General features: G+C 41.8%; 1 protein-coding gene across 4 annotated transcripts in view; it reads left to right on the forward strand.

Annotated features, from left to right (window-relative positions):
* Positions 1-4,199: 4,199 nt before the first annotated feature.
* LARP1B (La ribonucleoprotein 1B) overlaps positions 4,200-16,547 on the forward strand; it is a 33,092-nt gene continuing 20,744 nt past the window's right edge. For 2 of the 4 annotated variants that reach the window (XM_049815597.1, XM_049815598.1), the window contains exons 1-3: positions 4,200-4,509; positions 12,349-12,410; positions 13,525-13,584. In XM_049815597.1, coding sequence (XP_049671554.1) covers positions 4,215-4,509; positions 12,349-12,410; positions 13,525-13,584 — 417 coding nt within the window. In that variant the 5' untranslated portion in view covers positions 4,200-4,214. Of the gene's footprint in view, positions 4,510-10,102; positions 10,176-12,348; positions 12,411-13,524; positions 13,585-16,214; positions 16,344-16,547 lie in introns of those variants that run through there. The other 2 variants (XM_049815599.1, XM_049815600.1) reach the window with 2 other exon arrangements.

Genomic DNA, 16,547 nt, shown 5'->3' on the forward strand with positions numbered 1-16,547 from the left:
GTTCTAGGGTTTTGGAGTGCTGCTGCCAGGAGAACAGGAGGCTGCTTCATCGTCTGCTGCAGTCTGTCATACGAACGGGAGTATCACATGCTAGCTGAAAGGCTGCTTTGAATAGATAGCTGTAAATGTTACTGGCAGGTGCGTCTCTGAGTCTTGATGATGTTTATATGCAAAAAAAAAAAGTCTTGGAAAATTGTGGCTTACTCTGTGGAATTGGAGCAGTCATTCTGACTGAAGCCTACTGGTTGTACCCAGCAGCCAAGATGCAATCAATTTTATTTTGGTGCTCAGTGACGCTGTCTGAAAAGCGACGGCTGTGGTAACACCTCTGCACAAAAAGACTGACAAAACATGAGGAGGACAAAGGGAGCGGGTAGTGCATTTTTCCTACCTTTGAAAGGAAAGGCTCAGGACAGAGTGAGAGGTTAGGTCTGGTGTACTACTCGTGGTACTACTTACCCATGAGTAACCTAGGTAATTTTTTTTTAGTGTTTGTTTACATGTTTCTCTCCTATCACCTAAGCACCTATCGGCACTTGCTGATCACCATCTAGAACACACTACATCTAATCATTGTCAAATGGAGCTTTTATGTAATTTTTTTCCTGCAAGTCTGAAAAACACCCCTCAAAAGTGACTGCTCAGCACTTTTTTTTTTTTTTTTTTTTTTTAAAGCAAGGATAGATCACTTGTGTTGTATTAGTCTAGAAAGTCTGCAAAAAGGTACCTTTATGAAGGAATGGAGTCTTGTTGATTTTTCTTACTGGAATGTCATATGTGTGTATACAGATATTCTTTAAATAGTAGATTAGAAAGTGAAAATCCTTGGATCCTCAGAACGCTATTTTTGTTTGGTAGCGGCTAACATTTTGAGGCAGTAAATATTTATTTAGGTATCTTAATTGTTTCTGTCTTGTGTTGCCTTTTTTTTTTGTGTTGATCTTAATTACAGTTGGTTGGGCAGGGAAGTTTATCTTAAACTGTCAGCTTCTCTGTCAGCTTGGCTGAAATGATAAGTTATACAGTACTGAAAGGAGGTTCATGTAGTCTGTAGGCATGCAATTCTTCATGAAAAACTATGACATGAGTAAAATGCTACTGTATTACGCAATCCTGTAATTAGCAGCGTTTCCTGCTACACTTGGATGCTTCTCACAAGAGAAAACATAAGCTTTAAAATGTAAAGTAGCTCGTAATGATTGTTATTCTCTTGGTTTCATGTAGTGTAAATCAGCCTCTTTTTCCAAATATGAGTATTTTAAATACCGTGCTCTTAAAGGAAAAAAATACTGCCAAGGAAATCTGACTTGCCCTGCTAGAAAGTAACAAGAGGGATGATACAAAGTGGACAAAGAGTTAAGGATGAGTCTTGGGCAACTGTAAAAGCTTTTTATACACTCTTCAGGCCCAGTCCATCCAATCAATAAAGTATACAGTAAGCTGCCTACTACCACAAAGTTAGCAAAACCATACGTACAAAAACATTACTGGTTACCTTTACTGTTTTTTTTGACCCCACATGGTTAACTCTTAATCAGTTTCCTGCTTTTTTTCCTGGTCTATGCAGGTTCTTGTACTGCAGTATCGCAGTGTTCCTGAAGTCCCGGCTGGCCGGTGCATCTGCTTCCTTATCTTCTAATGCTGGTATGAGAAAAAAAAGAGGAAATGGGAGGTTAATCCCCTTCTTACCAGCAACTTAGGTAGGGCCTCTGTACTTTGGTATCGCTCTAACCTCTGCTTAACTTCTGAGTTTGGGAAACCAAATAAAAGATGCGAAAATTGTTTTGAACAGGTGCTGTGACTGATATGCCTGTTTTCAGGAATGTAGATGTAAATGTACACAGATGTTGGCTTTTTTCCCAGTCAAAATTATTCACTAAAAATGGTTTCCTCCATTTCAAATAAATTTGTCACTTGCACTGTGCAGTTGACATGTCCTTGATTAATAAATTTATTGCATCCAAAAGAATTGAGTTCTTAGTTGCAAAGAAAAATGTTTCTAAGAGTTTGAAGATTTGCTTTCATTTTAATCATTTTACATTTTTTCTCAGTATAAATTTAAGATGAAGAAAGAAGACATGTCAGTTATTGTACAAAAGTGCTTAGAAGCAATAGGGTTTTTTTTCTATTTATGAAAAGAGAAATTCCTCACTTACTACCAATGTTTAGAGCTTAAATCTGCAGTTACAGAAACGTGCATTACAGTGTCTATGCGGTTTGCTTATGGTAGCGTACCAATTGCGGTAGATGTTTGAATTTCAAGCCTTTACCACAAAAGGTCGTTAATTTCCAAATATCTGGAACAAAGCAGCAAGCACCTGAGGGTTTTCTTCTTTGAGGTAGACCTGAGCCTCCACCAGGTGATCTGATCTTGTCACACCTGACCGAGGTGTCCATGAGCCACTTCTGTGGGTTGGGAGAGTTGAAGTGCTTGGTGGCGTAGAAGATGACCTCCGTTCTTTTGAGCTGCTACTGTACCCACGGTTCCAGAATCATCCTAAAAATGCCTTGGTGCCTGAAGAAGTGTCAGCTATGGTGGGGTTTTGGTGGGTTTGTGTTTTTTGTTTTTGTTTTTTTTCTGTTGAAGGGGTAGAAGTGTGTACAAGCAGAGAATAATGTTACCCCAAACAGAACGTACTTTGCTGCTGTGAAACACTGGAGATTGTTACTTGTGACACTACTTCAAAAATATTTGACTAGCTTTATAAAAGCCTATTTAAGAATTTGCTTAGTTCATTAGAGAGATGTTGGCTTTTTTTTTTTAATTTTGGAAGACCTTTTATAGGAAAGAGAGTAGAAGAGGCCCGAGAGACGGAATGCAAGAAATGGGAGAGGAAAGGGTGTCTGAACGTGTAATCAAGGAGAATTTATGGAGATTGCAAAGAGGGAAAGGAGTGAGTAATTTCACGCTGCAGTGGCTTTCCTCTTCCTGTGACCGTGGTGCTTCTGGGGTAAGGCAGACGTGTGGGTATAACCTCCCGACGAATCCAGTAAGCGTGGTACGAGTGCACATGTGCCGTTGCCAGATGATTTCTGGGAGCTCTTTGGCAAAAAAGTGGGAGACCCAGTGCGGTAGCGAAGGTACCGCTCTGTTGCGATGCTTAAGCGACGTGTGCTTCCCTCGCTACTTGGACCCATGTATGTTTTTGGGTGCCCATTGGACACGTTTTCTAGGCCGTGCTCCTGCAAGCGCTGAACCAGAGAAGTTCTTGGCTTCAGTGAAATGCGTTCATCCTCCTCCTCCTGTATTCTGATTCCCTTGTCGTAGGGTACGAGTATGGCCGAGACCTATGAAAGCGCGATGGCCGGTCAGCGTTATGTGAGAGCTTAAACCGTCCTTGCGAGGGAGGGTCTGGGATGAAGAGCAGGAACTCAAGCAGCCGGTTTCAAAGCGGTAGTACTTACTATTAAAAAAAAAAAATAAAAATATTCCTCGGTCTAATGAGGTTTTCAAAGCTGAGCCGTGCCCTCGCTTGAAAGCAGCGGCGGGGCGATGGATTTATTCTTTTTCTTCCGGCAGCAGCAGCGGGGATCGCCGGGGTTCCTGCGTGGGTGGGTTTGCGTTCACCGGAGGTGGGGTTGCCCCCGGTGCTGGGCGCCCGTGGCCGCCCGCCCGCTTGGGCACCTCAGCGCACCTTTTCGTAACTCTGTGTAATTAACGCAAGCTCATTAAGGCCAGGTCGGAACGGCTGTGTGTGCGTGTGTTACTGACAAAGGTGCTTAAACCACCGAAGTAAACGGTGACGTTTTTTGTGACGGGGTAGCCTCCGCTGCCTGACAGACTAGTCCCGCCGCTTCCGCCGGCGCTCGCGCCCGGCCGCTCTGAGGTCATGACGCAGAGGTGTGCGTCCCCCCCTCCCCCCCCCCCCAGGCCCGTTCCAAACCCCGCCCCTCCACGCCGAGCGCGGCCGGTAGCGCTTCCCGGGGAGGCGAGGCGGGGCGGGGCGGGTCGCTCCCCCCCCCCCCCCCCTCGCTTCTTCCCCTCAGTGCCTCGCGGCCGTTTGGGCTGAGGCGTCGGTTGAATGAGCGGCTGAGGGGAAGGAGGGGGCCAACGGCGCTCCGGCCCGGCCGGCGGAGCTGACAGGGGATCTCCCGCAGCCGGGGCGGACCGGGGCGGGGCGGTGGCGAGGGGAGGAGGCGGGGCCACCTCCGCCCCCGCCTTGGCTTCCCTGCGGCCGCCCCGGCTGGCGGCCCCTCGCGGCGGGCGGCAGGGCATGTCCGCGGCGCAGGTGTCGGCGGCGCCCGCCGAGCGGCGGGGCTGGGGCCCTGAGGGCGGCTGCCCGGCGGTCGGCCGGACCCGGGAATCATCGGAGGAGCCTCGGGAATCGGAGGAGCCCCGGCAACCGGAGCCCGCTTCGCCCCGCGGCGAGGAGGCCGCGGAGGAGGGCGGCCGGCGGCGGCCGGCGGTGGAAGCCCCGCCGCCCAGGGAGAACCCGTGGACGAGGCGCAGACCCGCGCGGGACAGCCCCTCGCCGCCCGCGGCCGACGAGCTCGTCCCGCAGGACCTAGGTGCGGCGGCCGGGCCCGGGGTGTGTGTGTGTGTGTGTGTGTGGGGCGGGGGGGGGGGGGGGAGGGAGCGGCGGCGGGACGATTGGCGTGTGGTGTCGGTGTTGGTTTTCGTTTGTTTTGGTTTTCTTTTTAGAAGTGAAACGCGCGCGTTTCTCCCCGCTCCCCCCCCCCCCCCAACCCCCTACCCCGGGGCGGGCAACGCGCTACCGGGGCCGGGCCCGGGTGCGGGTCGGCCTCGGCGGCGGTGCAGCTCGGCGGGAGGCGAGCCGGGCCCTCGGGCTTTTGACATACATGGGCAGAGGAGGGAAGCGAGCGAGGGGAGGTGGGGTCCGGCCGCCGCCCGGAGCCGGGGCCGGCGGGGGGGGCGACACACACACGACACGACGACGACCGCGCTCGCTTGCGTTACCGCTATAGCAAGGTCTTCCGTACGATCCGTTACTTGGTTTTATTTTCTAGAAGATTTGGGTGGCGGAGGCTTTAAGCGTTAACGAAAGTAGTCAGTTTGCTTGCTCTCGGGATTCGAGCTGGTTTTGTGGAAAGAGAAGGGAGCGAGAGTAGCCGCGGTATAATTTTCTGGCCTTTAATCACTACGTGTAAGAGAAAGCTACTTTATAGGCTCCATACCGACTAAACGGGCAGATGGCTTTACTAAGTTGGTCATCGAAGACCTGACTTGAAGTGGCCAGGCTTTATGCTTAGGCTAGCAAAGAGTTCCTAGAAGTTAGCAGCTTCTTGGAGTATTGTTCTTGGCTGGAAGTAAACCGCTGACCTCAAAATACGTATTTCAACCTGCGTTTCCTGAGAATTTCAATCTCAGCGCTTGCACCTGAAGGCACCTGACAAACCTTTTTGTGATCTCACAGTCGCTTTTATCCTTGAAATACACGTGTACTTCCTTCACAAAGAGAAATATATAATTTATAGTTTCAAGTATGCAGGTCGTGCAGGCAGAGGAGTTCTCCAGACCACAGAATCTCTACTTAGCTGAAGATCAAACCTTTTGGCAACATATATAGTCATCTTTATCATCTTGACTGTTTAGTTTGTGTGTACTGACGCACTCATAAATACCTATTTATGCATAGCTTCTACAATCTTGCTTGCTGGGCAGCAGCTTGTGGTCTTGTCCATGCATGAAAGGGAATTTGTCACTCATTTGCCTTGCTGTGGCAGTAATAATAATGGTACATCAGAATCATTGCGAAAGCTTCTTTTGTTGCATTAGCCACCTCGTGCTTCGCCTTCTGTAAAGTTTACTTTTCCACTTAAGGTAGAATACACAAATAGTTGTTGAAGGAAGGAGGAGAAAGGAGGCGGTGACTTCATGTACTATGTGCATTATATGCTTAATTTGATGATTTCAGAGAACGAAAAATTATTTTTCTTCTGTGTAAAAGTCATGCTTAACCATTTATCAAGTTAATACTAAACTGAGTTGTTGCACTGGAACATCTTTTTCAGTGGCAGCTGTATAATTGAGCAAATATGGGAGTCATCGTTGCTGGTAATGGCATCAGTGAAGAACGCATACTAGGGTGCGTGTTTTGGTTTGGCCAGCACCGGCAGCACCAAGAAGGAGCCACTGCTCTTTCCCTTGTAAAAGACAAAGCAGCTGATCTTTCCTGGGTGTTTGAAGGAAGGAATTGCCATGGGCCTCCATCTGCAACGAGGGATGTATTTTGAAGTAACTAATTGCATGTTGGCAAAGCAAAATCAGTCACGCTAGGCCCTTACGAATGTAGTAGTATGGAAATTAGTCATATGAAATAATAAGTAGATGAGCAAAAATACTACAGGCATGGAATGTAAAACTATCTGTAAAGAGGATAATAAAACATAAAAGAATCTCACATCAAAGTAGTGACTGAATCCTGTTCGACTTGTTGATCCTGGCTTAATTTGTTGAAAGTTTCCTGAGACGTGCACATATGGTGTGTTCAGTGATAGTTACACGCTTGAGAAAATTGACCCCAGTCTGTCATCTTTTGACTTTGAATTTAGCGTGGCATTAGTTTGTAATAGAGGCAAACCTGACTCTTGTTACTGAAAGAAACTGTTAATGTCAGCTGACACTAGAAGGAAAAAAGTAATGTAAAAGGCTTAAAATTCTTGGTGAAAGAATTCGGTCAAAGAGTTGTTACCGTGCCCTATTATGTTTTTGTCTCGGACGTGTTAGTAGGTTTTAATCGTGTTATAGTAAACTGCACATCTAATGTAAACATATTTGAATTTTTCATGTTATGTTTGTTACATTTCAGTGTTTCTGACTAAGCTTTTAACAAAGCCTAAAAACCTTAAGTTATTTTTATAAAACTTAATTATAAAAGTTTATTAAACTTTTATTAAAATTTGCTTTTAAACAGAACAACTTCAGATTTTTTTTGCTATTCAGCTATTTTTACATTCCAATCTGCATTTAACTCATGGAGAAAGACTGGCAGCAGTATAAAATTGCCAGGGAAATTAATAGCCTTCTATCTAATCCCAATGATCGTGAATGCAGGGAGTTAGCTTTAGTATAGGCTGTCAAATGATGACAGGTACTTCTGCGGTGTGTCTTCCTTCCCTTGTGGCACCCAGCCAGCCAATATATTGCAGTAAGTCTTCAGTTCTTCAAGTTGAAGCTCTGTGAGTAAAAGGAGAGGAAAGGTTGCGAGGAAGAAGTCCTGTAGAATCCTGTAGATAATTTTTTACAAGGTAACAGGAAAAGCTTTTTTTAAATTGAGCCAACAATATGTGTCCACATGGAAGCTGCACAACCCAGCGTTAGTCCCGTATTCCTCCTTTTTCCTCAGCTACCCCTCATAGCCGGGCTCTCACAGAAGAGGCTAGTTACCCTTCCTCCATATAAATAATTTGCCCAGGATGGAGTTGTTGAAATCATTTTATTACGAAAGTTCTCCCACCTCTTAGTTTGATGAAATCCAAAGTGCTGCCCTTTTTGTAAGCTTGTAGAAGGGAATCTGAAATGACAAGTTCTCTAGTCTTCATGTGATTTGTATAGCTGATGTGGGTGTCTACTAATTCATTAGATGATTATTCAAAAAATGTTCATGATATTTATGAAAGTATTCAATGAAGCAAAATACCTGTGGTTCTTAAGTAGTTGAAGTGGGTTTGCTTCCTAGGGTGCTTGAGGGATGTAGTTAATTAAAATAACTGCACACTTTAGTCTTGTATTGTGCTCCATTTGTCATTTTTCATTGTGGTTATTTCTGGGCATCAAAGAACACCTTTTATCTGGTTGATATTCTGGTAGCAGGCCCAGTTCACTGTAGTGCTATATGGTATAAATTGATTTGCTTTAGTCTGTTAGCAAAACAGGTTGTAAAAGTACAGTTTAGTAAAGGTATATTGTGTTACTAGGAATAGCAAGCTTGATTAATAAATTGGTGAATGATCTGATTATCAAATTTTTTTTTGTGTCTAAGGCAGATATTATCATTAGTTCTTATGAATTCACCGAGTGTTTTAATAGCAGCTTTTAAAAATTATTTTAAAAATTATCAGAAGGTACAACATTGACGGTTACCCCAACTCTGAAGGGATTAAAAACATTATCTTTACAAACCTGCTGTCTGTATTTTAGTTGTATATAACAGCATATGTCATTTTAGATGGTAGGGTTTTTGTTGTTGTTGTTTCTAAACTGGAGACCTGTTACGAGAGAGAAATCCATCCTGCTGCCTAGAGTTGAAGACATGCTACTGGCTTGCTGTGCTCTAGCACGTGCTCCCTTTAGACCGTGAAAGCTTTTGTAGAAATTGAGTCACAGGTTGCAGCTTTCTAGGAAGAAACTAAGACAAAAATGAAATGAGAAATGAAATGCAAGGAAAATAAATAATATAAGGTTAATCAATCATGTATTGGGGATTTTTTTCCCCTGTTGCTTGCTGTATTGAAGAAATGACTGGTTTTGAATGTAAATAGGTGGAAGGATGTGCAGGTGTCATAACTCATTGCCTTGGTTAGTTGTTCAAATAGTGAGGAGAAGGTCAATCTAATGTAGTTTTGCTATAAAATGCTAGAACTGTTGTAGGAAAGGATGTGAGCATAATTAGTCTTTAGGTTTTTTTTTATTTCCTAGAATCTTGGTTCTAAATCCATGCTCTAGATTTAAATTATGATATACTGCAAGGGATTGTTTTGTCACGTTTGCAAGGCTTTCACGTTTATCTGTTAGAACGATAGATTTAAGCAGAGCTTACCTTGTTTAAAAATGAATTATACTGTGGAGTTTCAAACTGAGCATTGAAAAGAAAAGGTTGTACAAGATCCAGCAAACATGTTCCACTGAAGTTTTGAAGAGCTGTTCTGCTGGGTGATTTCAACCGCCTCCTGAAGCACTTCTGGTATTTATGCGATATTGTTCCTTTGCTGAAGGAAATACACATGCAGTTCAAGTAAAAAATAAAACTTGAATATTGTCTAGAAGTCCTTACAGGATAAACCACATTTGTGTCAAAGGTAGAATGTGTTCTACCTTTTATTAATAGACTTTGCTTTCAGAAGAAATTGGCAATATGATCCCTTCCCTTCTGTCAGAAAAAATTACTTGCTGACTAATTATTTGCAGAACTTCAAACCATCCATTCTGAAGTACTAGTACTGAAAACGTAATTTGTCTCATAATCAGTGGTACATCTGTATGTACAAACTTTGCTTCTCTTGCCTCTGCACAGCATCCAGTCTGCTTTTTCTTTTCTGTTGCTCCAGAGGATTGCTGCTGGTTTTGTGGTTCCAAAATTCATCTCTCGTTTTTCAGAACTGTCATCCCATGTATCTTGACATACTGCACTTGGCATGTTTGCACATCCACGTCTTTCTGCAGAAAATACCTCGTGTTGAGATGCGATGTGTTAAGAGGCTTGGAAGAACCAGAATAAAAATGGCTTTGAAGGCTGATTTCTGTCTTCGTGAGGATGGCATCTTTACTGGATGGAGTTCAGTGATTGGAAGATGATCATTGGCAGTTAAACTTCCTCATATTTAATTTTTTTTTTTTTTCTCTCTCAAAACTTAGTTGAAACCCAGCAAGTAAAGTAATTGAAGATAACTGAATTCTTTTATCAAGATGGCATGCCTTACTAAACAAGTTACCTTGTAGCATATGACTGAATAAGCCATTTTAATACAGTTAGGTTGGAATTAACAGTAAGTGAAATAGTGTATTTGCAAGGGCTTGCTGGGTTCTGCTGAAGCAATGTACTAAAGATGCCATTTCTGGGTGTTCAGTACTGTTATGTGATGTTGAAACTAAACACCGGAGTAATATTAAGCATAGAGCTTTTATCTAAATGCACTCCAGAGTAGCTTTTGCCTGAACAGTGGCTCTAGGCCTGTTCGTAACAACAGATGTGACCTGGGTAAAACCTTTAAGTGATCTGATGTTTTCTTCTTCTACTCTCCCACCCTTCCTTTTTTTTTTTTTTTTTTTTTCCCTACCCCTCCCCCTTATCTTCCCTTTCATGCTTCACACTAAAATCCAACTCCCACACAAGAAGCCCCAGAAAGCTGGTCAGGAACGATCGGTAAAATTTGGTTTTGAGCATGGCTCTTCTGGGCGGACAAGAAACTCTGTGGAGTTGTTTTTGGGTAGGGAAGTATGGAGCGTGGTGAGATCTCGGGCCTTTGTGTTCAGAAAGGGCATCATCAACTAGGCGGTGTGTTGCCTAACAGTAATTTTCTTTTCATTTAGTGTGCAAATGCATCTTCCAAGTCTTGGATTACTACATACAGATAAGAGAGATTCCTTAAAACAAGTTGGGTCTCATTCTGTCGATTCAGATAGCCTCTCCTGCTGCCTGGAATAATATCCCATGACTAAGATAGTGCAGCGACATCGAGTCTTTTATTTTTGAATCCCTTGCTACGCCCTGGTGACACACAGAGTAGAAGTTCTGGCAGAGCAGTCCTTCAGCAGCAATTTAAGTAGGAGTGCTGTGAGATGGAAAAAGGGCTTCAGTAAGGTAATTGAACAGCTGAAGAGAGGTGGGTGTTTACTGACTACTGGAGGACAAATGCTATGGCCAGTCAGTTTACCTTTACAGATAATTGGCAGTTTTGTTGGAGAAAATTACAAATTTGTTTGCTGCTCCACCTCTACAGCTGTTTGTCTTGTTTTGTAAAGGGCAATTAGTTTACTGTTGAATGACAAGTAAAAATTCGGATTACACAGTCACTGTGTTTCTGAAAGCTCTCAGTCTAAAGTTAATTGTGGCTGAATAACAAGAAAGAGGCAGTTTGGAGGGAGTGTGTTTTGTCTTTGTTTTAAAAAGCAGATCTGTAGGAGAGGAAGAAAACCTGCTGGTAAATGGTGTGGCAAAGGTCAAAGGCCGATGAGCATTCATTGAGTTCATATGTCTTGTGTGATGTGCAAGCTGTATATAGCAGTATTAATATAATTTGCAGTGGAATATGGAGTATACTTTAGTTTGTGTTTCTAACGTTCACAGTATATTCCAGGAAGTAGACAGAGAGGGTTTTCAGAGTCACTGGGGCATGAGGGTGGGGTTCCCAGTGTGAAGCTGTGATAAGGAAGATTAGTCACTGGATGTGAAAGAGATAAGGGTTGAGGAGGTGATGTTATCCCTGTTTGAAATAATAATCCACTAGTGATTTCAGTCATGTTCAATGTTTCAAGCTTGTCTTGCAATAAAATACTGAATAAGAAGTTTCAAGGAAGGGTTGTGACCACTTCTCTATGGGAAAATATGCATTCGGAGAACAGAACCAGGGCTTAACAAGAGAAGTTAAGAAGTGGTTTCCCTTGTCTCAGTTCTAATCTCCCAAGAAAAATTGCCTGAAACTAGTGGGTTTTTTCCCCCCTGAATTCCCAACACAAGAAGTAGAACACAACTGAGATGAGTGGGGAAAAATTGCACAGAATAAGAAAATCAGATTCATATATGGAAGGGTAATTGCACATGTACTACAATACATAGTAAGTTTAAATAGACTGGGTTTTTTTCAGTGTAGGTTATTGATCCTAGATCATTAGGCCCAATAATGTTGCCATATCTGAGAGCACTATTTACAAACATTATATTAATTCCTGGCAGATATTACTGGTAGAAGTATAATGGACTCGTGCTTAGGAGGTCAGATGGGATCATTATTATAAAGTTTAGATCTTGACTCAGGTTGGTTCTTAAAATGTATAAGTGTCGGTTTTGTTGCAAATGCACATATTTATCATAAACATATCCACTGTGGAATTTGGGCATTAAAATTTATTAATATTAATGTAGTTTTAATAGTCATTTTCTCTTTTTGCCTTTGCTTCCCCCCCCCCCCCCCCCCCCCCCACTGCTTTGGCTTGATTATGAACAATATGGCTAAATTTTATTTGGCATTTGACTAAATGCATATAGAAGGAAATTACTAGGAATTTGTGAATACGTAATTGCTTCTGGGTTTTTTTTTCATGCTTGCATAATGATAGATTTTGTAAATTTGGTCTTATAAATATAGCTTCTAATAGGATAACTTTTAAAATGTGTTTCAGGGGCTCATTTTCTTTGCTACTTCTTAGGTTAAAATACCAGTGGTTTTAGTCTTGACCTTATATCTTAGCAAATGCTTAAATACTGTGTTATACGGTATCCTGTACACCTGGTTTTCAAGATTAGTTACAGTCATTGTGAATCTGAGTTTCTCAGTGTCACATACTATTAGTTATTTTATGGAAATGTTCATTGACTTCAATACCAAGGCCTCAAAAAACCTTTGGTGTAGTATGATAGGTCGTTAAACAGGGTTGTTAAAATATGCCTTCCTTACTCTTTTAAAGTGCAGTCTAGTTCTTCACCTGAAAATATTTTTCTTCCTTTTCAGAACTACAAAATTCCACTAAAGTTATAAAAGCAGTGAAACCCAGGACAAGGAAATGCAGCAAGGTTTGTATTTGCCAAAGGGACATTTAGCTATGAGTTACTGGACTGATTGTGTTAGAAGTCCCAGTTAATCTAACCTGTTAATATAAACTGGCATTTAGCTCAGCTAATAATATGGTAAGAAAATGAAATAATTTCAAAGGAGTATTTTTGGCTGTAAGTATTCAATTTGGTAAATAGCTGATATTACTAAAATAAAAAGATAGCAAGGCATTTTGAAGTTACAACCAGAAGTGTTGTGTTCTGCCTTGGTAATGGTTAATTTTGAAGACAGAGAAAAGTAAAAAAGGAAGGGGAATTTAAAATTTGAAGGGATGCTAAAGTGGTGTATGTATGAGGGATAAGGAAAGGCACTTTTATTTAAAAAAAGCAATGGGATTATATAAAAATGTGAAGGGGCTGCCAAGAAACAACATAGCTTGAGCACAAGTGATGCTAGATTGGTTTTGGAAATCCTTTTTGCATGTCATGTGATGTGTGTTCTTTATGTGCTGTTATAAATTTATCGTTATGACAGCAGGAGACACTGAATCCTTTTTATTGAAAAATGAAGTTTCTAAAATTCTGTACAGCCACCCCTTTTGAGGTTGAATAATACCTGTGCTCAAAGGTCTTCCAAAAGCTAAAAGACTTTTAAGCAGTAGATGCCTTTAAATCACATGGGAAGCTATGCGTGAGGCAGCATTTAATCTGACAATTGTTTTATGTGTGCTCAAAAGTCATAAGCCCTCTTGGTTTGTTTTGTAATAGAATGTAGAAAATTTTGTTTGCTTGCTGTCTTTTTTTTGTGTGTTTGTGTGTGTGTGTGTGTCTGTGCCTGCTTAAAATATTCTTTGTGAAGGCATTCTTTAGACAGTTATACAAATTGCAAGCTAACATGTATTGGACCTTGATTTGGATGTAACTGCAATGAATAGTTGTTTCTAAAATTGATCATATTCTGTTTTCAAAAGTTGTGTGTTTGTTTTCTGTTGTATTTCTCAGTTTTTAAAAATAGCTGCTTCTAACAATTCTGCTCAAAGAGTTTGTCTGGCCATCTGAGTCATGAGTGATATCTTCCTTGTATTAGAAAGGACTGAATCTAAGAAGTAGTATAAACTGTTTGTCATCTTTGCAGGCTGATGATTTTGGTGATATCACAAACTGGCCAACACCAAGCGAAATAGCGAACAATGAAGTAAGTATCCTTTGTTGTTTTCCGTATTATTTATTTTAAAATCTATATTGACTTCTCTGCTTAATACCATTCCCCCCAGAATGTGCGATGGCTGTTGTAAGCTTTCAGCAGGAATTTTGTCAGTGATTCAGGATACTGGTCTGTGCTTAACTGTCTGCACTGGTACCAGAATTTCTGAACCCTTCACAAGCCTGCACAGATACACTCCATTTATCCTTAGTGGTGTTCCAAGGACCTGTAGGTAAAAATGTGCCATATTTACTCCACCATTTTAAAACTTGTATTTCCCTTTTCTATTCGTTGCGAAGTTTATGCACAGATGAGAAGGTCTTTGGGGTTGTGAACATGCTGCCATCCCTTGTGGCTCAGAATGCTTTGTGCAGGTTGTCTTAGGACAACTTGGTTATCCTTGCCCTGTTCCTCCGATACATTTTTCCCTTGCTGGATCTTTAGTTAACATCTATTCCATCAAATTATCTTCCTTTTACTTTATCTCAAGTTATAAGCGCATAATATATCTTACACCTCTTTTATGCTATTTAAAACAAGAACAGAGCCCAGGTAATTGCAAGCTATGAGGTGCCATTTCACTCCTTGCTTTGGTTCTGCAGCACGCGGTGATGCTTTTACTGTTACTGTTTTCTTGGTGAGGGAAACCAGAAGATTTGGGTTCAACAGTGTGTATTGTATAATTGAAAGTGTCAAATGAAAACTGGAAAAGAGTATTAAGGTAGTTTGGCATGAATCGTTTGTCCTACGGGCTCAGTTTCTAACACTGTCCCTTCTCCTTCAACTGATTGTCATAACTTTGTTGTTTATGTCAGCAACAAAATATTTTTCAAGTGTCTAACCAGGCTTTTAGTGTTGCAGGTTGAAATTCTAGATGTCTGTAGATTTGACACAACATTATGTTTACTGCTAGGTAGGATTTGCCTCCTCTTAGTAGCTTGTTCTACAGGATCTCAAAGAAAATATTTGAGATTGCTAGAAGGATCTTAAAAACCTGAATGGATTATAGGCCAATAAACTAATGCTCGTTCAGTTGCTCACATACCAGTTAGAATACTTTAGTGTGTGCATGTTTCCCTGATTTGACTTTTTTTTTTTAAAGTATTAATAAGCTTCTCCATCATCCATATTCCTGTCAGTTGCTGAGACTACCACTTCAGGAGGAGACAGTAGTGATATACTTAACAATATCATGAAGGATGCATGACTTGCATCCTAAATGCTGCTAATTTATCTGGTGGCATTAAAGGTGTGTAACTCTCAGCTGTGCATCAAACTCCTTCCTTAGCTACTCATAAGGTTAGAAATAATTTCACCTCTGCTCTTTATACTTCAGATGCACAGCCTATTCCTTTGCTGCAGTCTAATAAATTAAAAATGCTGATCTTGACAATTGTGTGGTCAGTTCCACTATGCAATACTCTTTGTAACTTTTCAGAGACTACTGTTGTAACACAGGAGATACAGTGCAGAGAAACTCTGTAACTATGTCCAAAAAATAATTATATTTTCTGTCTTGTTCTGATGGTCAGAAAAGGAGAGGGTCTGCTGGGCTTAGATCTGAGAGATTGAATAGCACTGAAAGGATTAAATTTTATGTCCTTTAATAATACTTGTAAATGCTAATGTTGATTTCTGACTAGAATATGCTTATTTTAGCATCTCTTTTTTTCTTTTTTTTTTTTTTTTTTTTTTTGGAAATACTGATTTTAATGACTTAAGAAAACATGCGCCTGTATCTCTTGCATTCTCTTTAGTACTGCAGGTCTTTAGCATCTACTTCGCTATTATGTCAGATTTTGATATGATTAATGATGTCTGTACAGTACTAATCAGAGTGGCTGAGAGATACATAGGTAGTGTTTCATAAGAATATACACATTTGATATTTTCTGTCTGAAATAGTCTGCTTTAAGAGTATTTTTTAAAAGATTTTTGTTTTACTGGATGGTCTAGTTTGTTTCCCGTAGATATTAACTTTTTGCTGACTGAAGTATGTGAGAATTTTAGTAGGCAAATTCACGTAGTATCTGTTTAAATACAAACTAAATGTTATTTGGTTTACCTCAATTGATTTGTCTAAGGGAAGGCTTTGCGTTCAAATTAATTATGGTGTAGTACTGCAGTATCTACTGTATGTACTCCAGCAGGTTCAAAGCTATCTCCACAACATAGTATACTTTCTGTTTGGCAGAAATGTCTGCGAAGCTTAATTTTGCAGGTAGATGTTATATCTGAACATAGAATGGTTTGGGTTGGAAGGGACCTTAAAGATCATCTAGTTCCAACCCCCCTGCCATGGGCAGGGGCACCTTCCACTAGACCAGGTTGCTCAAAGCCCCATCCAGCCTGGCCTTGAATACTTCCAGGGATGGGTCATCCACAACTTATCTGGGCAACCTGTCCCAGTGCCTCACCACCCTCACAGTGAAGAACTTCTTCCTTAGAACTAATATATATCTACCCTCTTTCAGTACAAAGCCATTACCCCTGGTCCTATCACTACACTCCCTGTTAAAGAGTCCCTCCCTGTCTTTCCTGTAGGTACCCTTTAGGTACTGGAAGGCTGCTGTAAGGTCTGCCTGGAGCCTTCTCTTCTCCAGGCTGAACAACCCCAACTCTCTCAGCCTGTCTTCACAGGAGAGGTGCTCCAGCCCTCTGATCATCTTCATGGCCCTCCTCTGGACCCGCTCCAACAGGTCCACGTCCTCCTTATGTTGGGGACCCCAGTGCTGAACACAGTACCGCAGGTGGGGTCTCATCAGAGCGGAGCAGAGGGGGAGAATCACCTCCCCTGACCTGGTGGCCACGCTTCTTGTGATGCAGCCCAGGATACGGCTGGCTTTCTGGGCTGTGAGCGTGCATTGCTGGGTTATGTCCAGCTTTTCATCTACCAGGACCCCCAAGTCCTTCTTCACATGGCTGCTCTCAATCCCTTCATCCCCCAGCCTGTA

This window comes from Accipiter gentilis, chromosome 12, assembly GCF_929443795.1.
Source record: "Accipiter gentilis chromosome 12, bAccGen1.1, whole genome shotgun sequence".
In the NCBI taxonomy this organism is placed as follows: Eukaryota; Metazoa; Chordata; class Aves; order Accipitriformes; family Accipitridae; genus Astur; species Astur gentilis.